We start from the raw sequence: 12705 nt of genomic DNA, 5'->3' as shown, positions 1-12705 counted from the left end.
AGAGGAGACCTCATTGAGGTGTACAAAATATTGAGAGGCCTGGACAAAGTGGATAGTAAGGGTCTATTTCCATTGGTAGAGGGGTCTATTACGAGGGGGCATAGTTTTAAGGTGGTTGGTGGAAGGTTTAGAGGGGATTTGAGGGGGGGCTTCTTTACGCAGAGGGTTGTGGGGATCTGGAACTCGCTGCCTGGAAGAGTGGTGGATGCAGAAACCCTCACCACTTTTAAGAGATGGTTGGATGGGCACTTAAAGTGCAGTAACCTAGAGCTGGTAATTGGGATTAGACTGGATGACCTTTTGTTGGATGACGCAGATATATAATGGTAAGTACTGCAGGGAATACAATACAGCCAGGGTGATCTCCTGGACTAGTTTTGATCACCTGGAAGGGTCGGAGAGGAATTTTCCCAGATTTTTTCTCCCTAAATTGGCCTGGGTTTTTATCTGGTTTTTGCCTCTTCCAGGAGATCACATGGCTCCGGTTGGGGTGGAGTATAGAATGTTTCAGTATAAGGGGTGTCGCAGTTGTGTGCACTTTGCCTTTCCATCATTGTTCATATGTTTATATGTAACCTTTAGGGCTGCTGACCAAGGGCCGTGCGGCTCTTTGTCGGCCGGCATGGACACGATGGGCCGAAATGGCCTCCTTCTGCGCTGTAAATTTCTATGTTTCTATGTATCATCTGGCCTCAGTTACAGTAACTAGTGCCTCCACTTCATCCTGTAAGAAATTATTGGTCCTTGAGCCTTGTTGCATCTTGTATTGCAGCTCTAATTTTTCCACTGAGAATTAAAGTTCTCACACACAACTGGCTCTTTAAAAATGGCCGCATGCAGACCAGGAGCTGTACTGGGCATGCGCGCCCATAGTAGTAACATCAAAAACGTCCTTTTTTTCACGCATGCGCAGAAGGGGGTGGCGTCGTTTTTTCGGCGTAGAAATTAGGCTCCACCGCCCGCGCCCTCCCTCCCGAAGCTAAAGGACAGGCTGTGTGGCACCAATTTCAAAATATAGAACGGAGAAACTTGCTAGTTATTTTTTGGAGTAGTTGGGGCTAAAAAAAACGTGTGTAACTTTTGGGGAAAATTGAGCCCTAAGTTCCTATCTGTCAGAATAATAATCGTGTCCTTTTTGCACCCAGTGCACAGCATTTCGGGAGACCGGATTATGTTCAGAGGGATATCGTCATCTTTTCATTTAACCCCCTCCCCCTCCCAAACTCTAGTTGGACATGCTCCTGGAGATTTCATCACATGACCTCCTGTCTCCAACCACCCCAGCCCCCCCTCCCCCCCCACGCTACCGTCACTGGTCACCTGACACACTAGTCCTTGCAGGGCACCACCTTGCCAGGCCATTTGGCAAACAAATCGACTCCGTGTCACCCGATTGGATGATTCTTGACTGTGTCAAACTGACTTTACCCCTGCCCCCATCTCCAATATTTTTATAACGAACAAACAAAAATGTTCAAAGTCACCTGCTTCTAAACTTTCACAAACAATTACATATTATTTCTATGTACAAGTACAGCTTTTAAAATGAAGCAGATGTGTTTGTTTTCTTGTTGCGACGAGGGGCTGCACTCAGCTCCCTGTAATTTGGGGAACCAGGGTAGCAGAAAAACCAGCAGATGGCCAACAGTCGGAGAGCTCTAATTGTTAAAATGCAGCTGAGTGTGGGTGGCGACACAAGTCTTACATTTTCTACTTAACCCTTTCCAGCTAAAATCTTCTTTACACTTGAGAATAAATCCTCCGCCCCAACTCCCTTCAGGAACTTTGACTTAATGAAAAAAGTGTAAACACAAAAAACATCGGCAATCACAGGTAGCTGGAATAGAAATGACATCACCAGTATGAAAATGACACCCTGGTCATGCAGCTGTTTACCGTCCCAAACAAAGATCTGTTCAACACTTGTTCACGGAGACAATGGGAGGGGAATTATAATTCAGCGTTGGCTCAAAAGGGGCAGTACCGGATTTCGAGAATCGGGCGGGGTGCATAACGGGCGACCTATCCGCAAGAAATCATTTCGGGCCCCCGCCAAAGGTGAATTTCACCCCCGCTGTCTCTTTAAAATATGCCAATTGATATGCCTGCGTATATTTTTCATATGTATCGGTGCTGAAGATAATGCAACCCTTTGAAATCTGACTTACAAATTTCTCTCCAAAAGACCATTCTTGCATTGCCTATATGATATTTCTACTGAATTACTGCTTTAGTACTAACTAGTCTTGCATTTTTGCATCAATGTTGAAATATAGACTCACTAAGAACCAGATTCGTTCCGCTTCATATAACCCATTGAGTTTGTGTTGCCTCAGGGATATTAAACGTAATCCTTTTGTGGTACTTTACTGGGGAGCGGCGGCAGGGTGGGGGGAGGGGAGGGGGCGGAGGTGGGCAGGGGATGAGGGAGGGCAGGGAGAAAAATTAGGAATAGATATGGGAATGTGGATGGAGAAATTAGAGGGCTGACTGAAAGCTTGGCTGAAAAGATGGGTTTTAAGAAGATACTAAAAGGTGGAGAGAGAAGAGGAGAAACAGGCGTTTCGGAAGGGGGCTACAACTGGACTTAAGGCTGCACTGCCAGTGATGGAGCAATGAGAGAGGTAAGTGCATAAAAGCCAGACATGGAAGATGCAGGACGGAGAAAGTTGCAGAGATAGGGTGGGGTGAGAACATGGACAGATCTGGAGATGAGGATTTAAAAAAAATATTCAACATAGCCTTGACACATATGAATATTGCACCGTAATTGTAGAATGTACATTAGAAATTTTTAAATATAACTATAGAACAAAAATGGTGGAAAAATATTTGAAAAAACAAAATCAATTTTAGATGGTTAGACAGACCAGAAAGATTTCGAAGTTGAGAGATATTTGCCTGAAATTCTGTACGAGAAAACAGTCATTTTTTACAAAAAGGTAAAAATGATGTAATGGAAATCTATGGAAATAATTGAAACATATTAATGGTATTTTTGGTTAAAATGAGAAAGTAACAAAATCTGAAAGTAACAAAGTCTATGGATGATGCAGATCAATTTTATCAGCAAACATAAATAAATTGTAACAGGCACCGTAATCTATGCATTGGGATTAGTTTTACACTTTTACACTTTATAAATGTTCTGCAGTGGAAATATAAAATACACTTGTGCCGCTAATATTTTATGAAACTGTGCAATATTCCAGCTCATATGTATTTAAAACTATTACATTTTAAAGGTATAAAAAATATTTTTTATGCCATATAATTTTATAAGTGCTCAAGTAGTTGCATATCATGCAGATTATATAGATATTAAACAATATATTCTGTCACGCAGCGCAGTGGCACAGCTTGCTGGCACTCCAACACACGGGCAGAGTGGCACAACACTGGTTCTCTGCTGCTCCACCACCTATGTCGGTCCCACCATCAGGAGAAATGGCGCTCTGGATGTCACACACAGTGGGGTGGATTTTGACTTGGTGTAAAACTGGTGACAGCGAGTCGTCAGCCCGTTTTACACCTCCGCTGATTTTAATTTCCATTGGAGTCAATAGAAATAAAACGCGGGAGAGATGTAAAGTGGGCTACCCACTCGCTAGCTGTTGCACAAATCAAGATACACTCCAATGTGAGACAGGAAATCTTGCAACAGAATTACTCAAACTGCTCTCCCTCGTTTATAGATTCACAATGTATTATTAAATTAGGGGGAATATGAGCTCACGTAAATCCAAGTTTTTCTTTAATTTTCAGGTAGTCCTTGGCACGAGGAGCAGAAATCTGACCTCCAGCATGTTCTGAAGGGCACTGACCCGAGCATTCCCTTGGTATTCGTCAGTGGCAACCATGATATAGGAAATGCCCCAACCCCAGACACTATTTCTGAATATTGCAAGAGCTGGGGAGATGATTACTTCAGCTTCTGGGTTGGGGGAGTGTTGTTCCTGGTGCTGAACTCTCAATTTTTTCAGAATGCTTCCAGCTGCCCTGAACTAAAGCAGGCCCATGACCACTGGCTGGATGAACAACTTGCTGCAGCTCAACAAAAATCAAAGAAACACGTAATTGTGTTCCAGCACATCCCTCTATTTCTCCAGAGCCCTGAAGAAGAGAATAACTATTTCAATCTGGAAAAGTCAAAACGGATGGATCTCCTGCAGAGATTTGAGAAAGCAGGTATTGTGTTTTTTTCTTCCTTCTAAATGTAGCATCTATTACTCTGTTCAGTCGGTAACAAAGTAGAAAGAATTGAAGAACAAGAGTGTCGAATTTCCTTTTTGGGTATTTGCTTCATGGGTTCTTTGCTTAAGAATTCATAGCAATTGCTATTAAGAACCAGTTGGTTTATTAACAAAGGTTTAACAATCATACTTCTTCCATTAGGCTCACAACTGCGTACCTCATCGCGGATGACCTAGACTCAACTGACAGGGGTTTTATTGAGTAGTGTGAACATCATGTGACTGGCTAACCTGCTCACAATGCAACAGCTCTACAAACCTGTGAGCATACTCACAGGTGCCCGCTGGGTACACGGCAGGTGCAGCATTCCTTACGTGCTCGCTGCCTTTTAGGGGAGGGAAACACTCAAAATTCCTCTGTTGGCCATTTGCTTGACCCAGCTACACACGTGACCTGGGCCACTCCCGACTGGGCCTCGCACTGGAAATGGATGTCCACTGCCAGGTGCAACAAAGACGTGAAGGAGGGGAGGAAAATCCACTCTCTGTTCTTTGTTGCTCAACTACTTTAACTAACTACAATCACAGAAACACCTCCAGCTCAGAGGGAACCTTCCTATCTTCGGTGTTCAACATGTGGGGCTTTGTATTCCCGCTGCAGCACTTGTGCTGGCACCCTATTAGCTAAATTTTGACAATTTCTCCTTTTCTAAGAGCTTTAAAATCTTTATTATAGAAAAGGGACATTATTTACTAGCCTTGGTGTCAGAAATTGTTTTGCTATAGGGAGGGTTTGCCTGGTTCATCAGGCTAATGGCCTTTGAGCAGGTGAGTTGTCCAGTATCTCACAGTGTACTGTACCAGTGGAAATGAGCATGGTTAAGTTCTGTGCTGGACTCATGTGCTTTTTCTGGGAGTGCCTTTGCAGTATTTCCAGCATTTGCTACGTTACCATTTGACTGTGGTACCTTGGTGAGCTGGGACAAGACTGAACTGATATTTAGTGCAAACTGTTAGAATTTCTTTCAATGAAATAGTGGTGCATTGTCTGGTTTAATTCATTTGGAATCCCGTGGCATGCAAAATGAGCTTTTATCTCAGCTATCTACTTTAAAAGAAATTGGAGTAATAGTCTGACTATCGGAGGTATGTTCATCCGTCCGCTTCTAACAGATCACATCCCTGCTTTCACCCAGGACCTTTCTGGTATTTGGTGCTGATGAGCAGTTCCTTTAGCTGTTTGGCTTTGAAACTGGTTGCACTTCACACCTAAATATATATACAACAGACTTGAGGAAAACTTGCAGGTTAGCGGAGTGGGCAGACAGGCAGCCGATGCAATTTAATGTGGATAAATGTGCGGCAATACATTTTGGGAGAAAAGAACAAGAATGGGAGTATACACTTAATGGAAAGATACTGACGAATACAGAATGAACCGAGCGTCTTCGGGGGTTCAGCTATATTATTCTCTGAATGTGTTAGTGCAGATAGATAAAGCCACAATGGCTAATATAATTTTTTTTTTTAAATACTAGTCCTAGAGTACAAGAGTAAAGAAATAATGATGACTTCACACTAAATGTTGGCTAGGACACAATTAAAATACTGTGCAGTTTGTGGCACTCCACTATAGAGAGGACATTAAAGCTGTAGTACAGCATTATTTGCTGGCAAGGCCGGAATTTATTGCCCATCCCTAATTGCCCAGGCTTGCTCAGCCACCACATTGACCGATCAGGATGATGCCAGGTATGGGATACTCTAGTTATGAGGAGAGATTTGAGACACTAGGATTATTTCCACTGCATCAGTGAAGACAAATACCTGTACAATTTCCTCAGATTGGGGAGTCAGTGATGAATAGTCATCATTGATCAAGGAGGTAAGGATAGAGGTTAAAAGAAATCTCTTTCTGCAGAGGGTTGTTGGCGTATAGAATTCTTTGCCACAGGGAGTGGTTGAGGCAAAGGACATTGCATCTTTTAAGGTAAAATTGAACAAGTATTTGAAGCAGAAGAAGATCTAAGACTAGATCGTAGGAAGTACGTAGTTTTTGGATTGCTCTGACAAAGAGCCAACACAGACATGATGGGCCGACTGGCTGGCATTGTGCTGTAAACCTCCATGGATACTAGGGGCTAGATTTTCAGGTCTTCTCCGCTCCGATTTTCGCCCCAGAGCGGCGGCAATGGCGGACGTGAGGTGTTTTGGCCGGGTGGTCAGAATCCAGTGCCCCGCAGCGATCCTCGCGTCTGGTTTAGCGGCGAAGCTGAGCAGCACCGCCCGGAAGAGCTGAGCCGAGTGTGCAACGCCCCTGGTTACGATACCGGCGCGAGCTTTGATTCTTGCCCGACCCGTACGACGCAAGGCGTGTCTTGCACTCACCGCTGGGAAATCAGGCGCTCCAACAATCCCGACAGTGAAGAGGTAAGTAACGGACTCCGAAGGTAAATGTGATTGATTTTTCTTTTAATTATTTTTTTGAGATATGTGTTGTGATGGCATGGGCTACATTTTGGGAATGTTTGTGTGAGGTTTCTTTTAGGTTTCCCCGTTCCCCCCCCCCCCCCCCAGGCTACGAAGTGCTCCTGGCCCGGCTCTTTAGCTCAGGAGTTTCCCATCCTAGGGTCTTAAGAAAAGTAGCGGCAGGGATAATGGGTGAATTGGTTGTAATTTACCAAAATTCCCTGGATTCTGTAGAGGTCCCAGCAGATTGGAAAACTGCAAATGTAACGCCCCTATTTAAAAAAGGAGGCAGACAAAAAGCAGGAAACTATAGACCAATTAGCCGAACATCTGTGGATGGGAAAATGTTGGAGTCCATTATTAAAGAAGCAGTAGCAGGACATTTGGAAAAGCAAAATTCGGTCAGGCAGAGTCAGCATGGATTTATGAAGGGGAAGTCATGTTTGACAAATTTGCTGGAGTTCTTTGAGGATGTAACCAACAGGGTGGATAAAGGGAACCAGTGGATGTGGCCTTCCAGAAGGCATTTGACAAGGTGCCATATAAAAGGTTACTGCACAAGATAAAAATTCACGGGGTTAAGGGTAATATATTAGCATGGATAGAGGATTGGCTAACTAACAGAGAACAGAGAGTCGGGATAAATGGTTCATTCTCTGGTTGACAACCAGTAACTATTGGGGTGCCGCAGGGATCAATGCTGGGACTCCAACTATTTACAATCTATATTAACGACTTGGAAGAAGGGACTGAGTGTAATGTAGCCAAGTCTGCTGATGATGCAAGGATGGGAGGAAAAGCTTTGTGTGAGGAGGACACAAAAAATCTGCAAAAGGACATAGACAGGCAAAAATTTGGCAGATGTTGGAAAGTGTGAGGTCATACACTTTGACAGAAAAAAAATCAAAGAGCAAGTTATTATTTAAATGGAGAAAGATTGCAAAGTGCTGCAGTACAGCGGGACCTGGGGGGTACTTGTGCATGAAACACAAAAGGATAGTATGCAGGTACAGCAAGTGATCAGGAAGGCCAATGGAATCTTGGCTTTATTGCAAAGGGGATGGAGTATAAAAGCAGGGAAGTCTTACTACAGCTATATAAGATATTGGTGAGGCCACACTTGGAATACTGCGTCCAGTTTTGGTTTCCATATTTACGAAAGGATATACTTGCTTTGGAAGTAGTTCATAGAAGGTTCACTAGGTTGATGCCAGGGATGAGGGGGTTGACTTATGAGGAAAGGTTGAGTAGGTTGGGCCTCTACTCATTGGAATTCAGAAGAATGAGAGGTGATCTTATCGAAACATATAAGATTTTGAGGGGGCTTGACAAGATGGATGCAGAGAGGATGTTTCCACTGATGGAGGAAACTAGAACTAGAGGGCACGATCTTAGAATAAGGGGCCGCCCCATTTAAAACAGAGATGAGGAGAAATTTCTTCTCTTGGAGGGTTGTAAATCTGTGGAATTTGCTGCCTGAGAGCTGAGGAAGCTGGGACATTGAATAAATTTAAGACAGAAATAGACAGTTTCTTAAACGATAAGGAGTTATGGGGAGCAGGCGGGGAAGTGGAGCTGAGTCCATGATCGAATCAGCCATGGTCTTATTGAATGGCGGAGCAGGCTCGAGGGGCTGTATGGCCTACTCCTGTTCCTATTTCTTATGTTCTTATGCCCTAAGAGAGGCTTACAACGCCTCCCTTAGCGCTGTGCCCCCCGATTCCGGACCCAGCTGCCCAAACTTACCGACTAAGGTGCAAATTATTCACGGGCGCTAACTTTCCCGCCCCGCCGCTATTATCGGCCCAAAAACATCATAGCCAAAGATTCAGCCCTAGAAATTTGAGTAATGCCAGAAACTGCATCAAATAGGTGGTGCGCCTGAGCATGGGAGGGAGAGGTGCGAGCGAATTAGTGCTCGAATTTGATTAAGGTTGGTGAGCTACCAGCACTGCCCACTCTATTTATTGGTACCTTGCTGACTGGGGAGCAGGACATCGGGGGAAAGTGACATCGTTTAAAGGCATCAAAACTGAATTATAATTAAACAGCGGAAATGACAAGCAGAGGTGGTGCAAGAAGGGGCCACCAATTTTCCGATGCTGCTCTGGAGGTGTTGGGCAGGAGGAAGAGGTTCTCGTACCTTTAAAAGGCAGAAGCGTTCTGAGGCAAAGTGACGAGCTGAGGTGGCGGAATAGATGAACGTCCGAAGGATCACATTCAGGACCTGGCTGCAATGCCGTATAATAACAACAACTTGTATTTATATAGCGCTTTTAACGTACTGAATCATCCCAAGGTGCTTCACAGGGGAGTATTATGAGACAAAAAATTTAACGCCGAGCCAAATAAGGAGAAATTAGGGCAGATGACCAAAAGCTTGGTCAAAGAGGAAGGTTTTAAGGAGCAACTTGAAGGAGGAAAGAGAGCTAGAGAGGCGGAGAGGTTTAGGCAGGGGATTACAGAGCTGAGGGCCTAGGCAACAGAAGGCACAGCCACCAATGGTTGCGCAATTAAAATCAGGGATGCTCAAGCGGGCAGAATTAGAGGAGCACAGACATCTTGGGGGGATTGTGGGGCTGGAGGAGATTAGAGATGGGGAGGAGCGAGGCCATGGAGGGACTTGAAAACAAGGATGTGAATTTTGAAACTGAGGCATTGCTTAACCGGGATCCAATGTCAGTCAGTGAGCATAGGAGTGATGGATGCGCGGGACTTGGTGCGAGTTCAGACATAGGCAGCCGAGATTTGGATCACCTCTAGTTTGCGTAGAATAGAATGTGGGAGGCCAGTCAGGAGTGCATTGGATTACTCAAGACTAGAGGTAACAAAAAGGCATGATGAGGGCATCAACAGCCGTTGAGCTGAGGCCAGGTTGGAGACGGACGATGTTACGGAGGTGGAAATAGGCGGTCTTAGTTATGCTGCGGATATGTGGTCGAAAGCTCACTTCAGGGTCAAATATGACACAAAGGTTGCGAACATTCTGGTTCAGCCTCAGACAGACATTGGGGGAGAGGGATGGAGTCAGTGGCTAGGGAACGGAGTTTGTGGCGGGGACCGAAAACAATGGCTTGGAGAAAATTTCTGTTCATCCAGAACTGGATGTCGGACAAGAAGTCTGACAATTTAGAGACTGAGGAGGGCTCGCGAGAGAGAAATGGTAGTGAGGTAGAGCTGGGTGTCATCAGCATACATGTGGAAACTGATGCTGTGTTTTCAGATAATGTCGCCAAGGGGCAACATGTAGATGAAAAATAGGAGGGGGCCAAGGATAGATCCTTGGGGGACACCAGAGGTAATGATGTGGGGTCGGGTAGAGAAGCTGTTGCAAGTGATTATCTGGCTATGATTAGATAGATAAGAATGGAACCAGGCAATTGCAGTCCCACCCAGCTGGACGATGGTGGAGAAGTGTTAGAGAAGGATAGAGTGGTCAACCATGTCAAAGTCAAGAAGGACGAGGAGGGATAGTTTGCACCTTTGTCACGGTTACAATGGATGTCATTTGTGACTTTGATGAGAGCCGTTTCGGTACTGTGGCAGGTGCGGAAACCAGATTGGAGGGGTTCAAACATGGAATTGTATAAAGTTTAACGATCTCACCAGAACTGCTAGGGTAAGATGCCGACTCACATCTCTCTTACTCTCTGCTTGGCCCTGCACCACCTATAGCCCCAGCACTCATAAACCTTTTCGTCCCCGCTCCCCATATTCTCTCCCTCAATCACAGCAGTGCACTTCGGAGGCCTTCATTTCTTTATTTGCATTTCTTTTCCCATGTGCCTGCCCAAATATAGCTGGGCAAACTATGCACTGTTGATTCTGTGCAGTGGAGTGGATGCAGAGCCAAAGTGAGGAGGCATTGGAGTGAATCCTTGAGCAATATTTCACCCACCCCAGATCTGCCAAAACAAATGGCAGGGATGGGCAGGGGGGAAATGCCGATTCGGAATTTAACTGATAAATATGAAATACTGACCACAGATCAAAAATGTGGGTTATAATGAGTACAACTGAATTCATAGAGGGACTTGTAAAGGTGTCTGGGAATAGTAATACATTGAGTGGCCACTTTCAGTGCCCAATGTTCCAAAGAAAAAGCACAATAGAATCATGGGATATATGGACATAAGAATGTAATAGAATTTGACCAAAAATACATATTGTTCAGCATAGAGAGTACCATGAACTCTCACCACACCACGCAAACAAAATATACATACGCTAGGACAACAACAACTTGTATTTATATAGAGCCTTTAACGTAACGAAACGTCCCAAGACACTTCACAGGAGTATTATGAGACAAAAACATTTGACACCGAGCCACACAAGGAGAAATTAGGGCAGGTGACCAAAAGCTTGGTCAAAGAGGTAGGTTTTAAGAAGCGTCTTGAAGGAAGAAAGAGAGGTAGAGAGGCGGCGAGGTTTAGGCAGGGAGTTCCAGAGCGTTAGGGCCTAGGCAACAGAAGGCACAGCCACCAATGGCTGAGCGATTATAATCAGGGATGCTCAAGAGGGCAGAATTAGAGGAGCACAGACATCTCAGGGGGCTGGAGGAGATTACAGAGATAGGGAGGGGCAAGGCCATGGAGGGATTTGAAAACAAGACAGACAGGCAGATAAAATGGTGATGACATTTGAGGAAAAATTACAGATACTTTACAGTTTGGAAAGAAGATGGTTAAGAGAGAGCTCCAAGTATATAAAATAACAAATGGTGTAAAATAAGGTGAAGCTTTGTTATTATATTGCATTATACTGAGATCAGAAGGCACAGGCTGAGAATTCCCTCCGAGCTGCTCCTGCGTTGTGTGTGTAAGTGGGGTTTCCGACGCACTTCTGGTGAAGTTACGGTTACAGAGCAGGAGCAGCACCGAAGAACTTCCCAACTTCACTTAATAGCAGGAAGGACTTCTTTACTCAAAAAGAGTGAAAAACATTGTAATATTCTGGGACATAGAGGTAAAAGTAACTTTGCAGCTGTTCAAACTTGCAGTTGGAGGCTCTCATGGGGGAATCAGGAGAATAAACGGATCAGGTTCACTGTTCATTTTTGGCCTGGACTTTTGTGCTCTGACGTTCGATATGCGTGGAGTCGTAGGACATAGGCTGACACAGGAGGGAAGTTGGTTCTGGAGGATTTGGGGCTTTATGAAAAGGAGTCACTTTTCAGTATGTACTGGCACAATCAATATCCAAGAATGATTTACACTTCCCACAGAAAGCATTTGAATTAAAAGAACTGCTATATGAACATAAAATGTAATGACGTGCTACGGTACTGATATTTCAACTTGAAAAAGAAATCCTTGTTTATGCAGCAACTTATGAAAAACAGATCAATGAAGATAGCACATTGGGGTCAGACCAGAGACAACAAGCGCCATCTCGAAGAGTAAATTAATAATAAGTGGTTAAAATGCACACACTGACGAGGCTTCTCGGTTTGTACAAAGTAACAGCTTTTGACAGTCTCATTAATTAATGTTAAAGAAAGGGAAAATGAATCCGAATGAAGACTCATGAATTATGGGCAGATTCTTCAATGCACTTGGGTCCACTGGGAACTAGAGCAACTTTAAAGCTCATGTCAATTTAATAAAGTTGATGCCAGCACAATACAGCACAAGTCTGTAAAAGCCAATGTGTAGATGGTATCAGCCCCTTCCACCGAAGAAACAGTGGGGGGCCACAGCACACTGTTGTTAATAAAGATTTCCCCCAACTGTGCAGTATATTGATTTTTGTAGCGCAGACTGGCTTTGTTAGAATCCATTTTATTTGCAGCTCTTCGGATTTATTAGAGGTAGTATTTGATTACTGTTCCCAAGATGAGTACTTTAATCTTTTACAGCATCCAGACACCATTCTGTCCACATCGACATGCTCAGTTGTAAATCATGATAGGATTTTATTAGGTACACAGCCTTTTGCAAGTTCAGAGGAAAAGCAGATAAACAGTGTGACACTGTGGGAAGCTTCGTGAATTGAAGTTTAGAGTAAAAGTACCCCCTACTAAAATTATATACGGTTCACA

At 44.2% G+C, this 12705-nt stretch overlaps 1 protein-coding gene across 2 annotated transcripts in view; it reads left to right on the top strand.

Moving 5' to 3' along the window:
• cpped1 (calcineurin-like phosphoesterase domain containing 1) overlaps positions 1-12705 on the top strand; it is a 264451-nt gene that overhangs the window by 165565 nt on the left and 86181 nt on the right. For both annotated transcript variants that reach the window (XM_070856736.1, XM_070856737.1), the window contains exon 3: positions 3766-4188. In XM_070856736.1, the coding sequence (XP_070712837.1) occupies positions 3766-4188 (423 nt within the window). The remainder of the gene's footprint in view (positions 1-3765; positions 4189-12705) is intronic.

This window comes from Pristiophorus japonicus, chromosome 15 (genome assembly GCF_044704955.1).
Source record: "Pristiophorus japonicus isolate sPriJap1 chromosome 15, sPriJap1.hap1, whole genome shotgun sequence".
NCBI lineage: Eukaryota > Metazoa > Chordata > Chondrichthyes > Pristiophoridae > Pristiophorus > Pristiophorus japonicus.
Note: the sequence above shows the minus strand (reverse complement) of the source record. Positions and strands in the feature narration are given on the sequence as shown.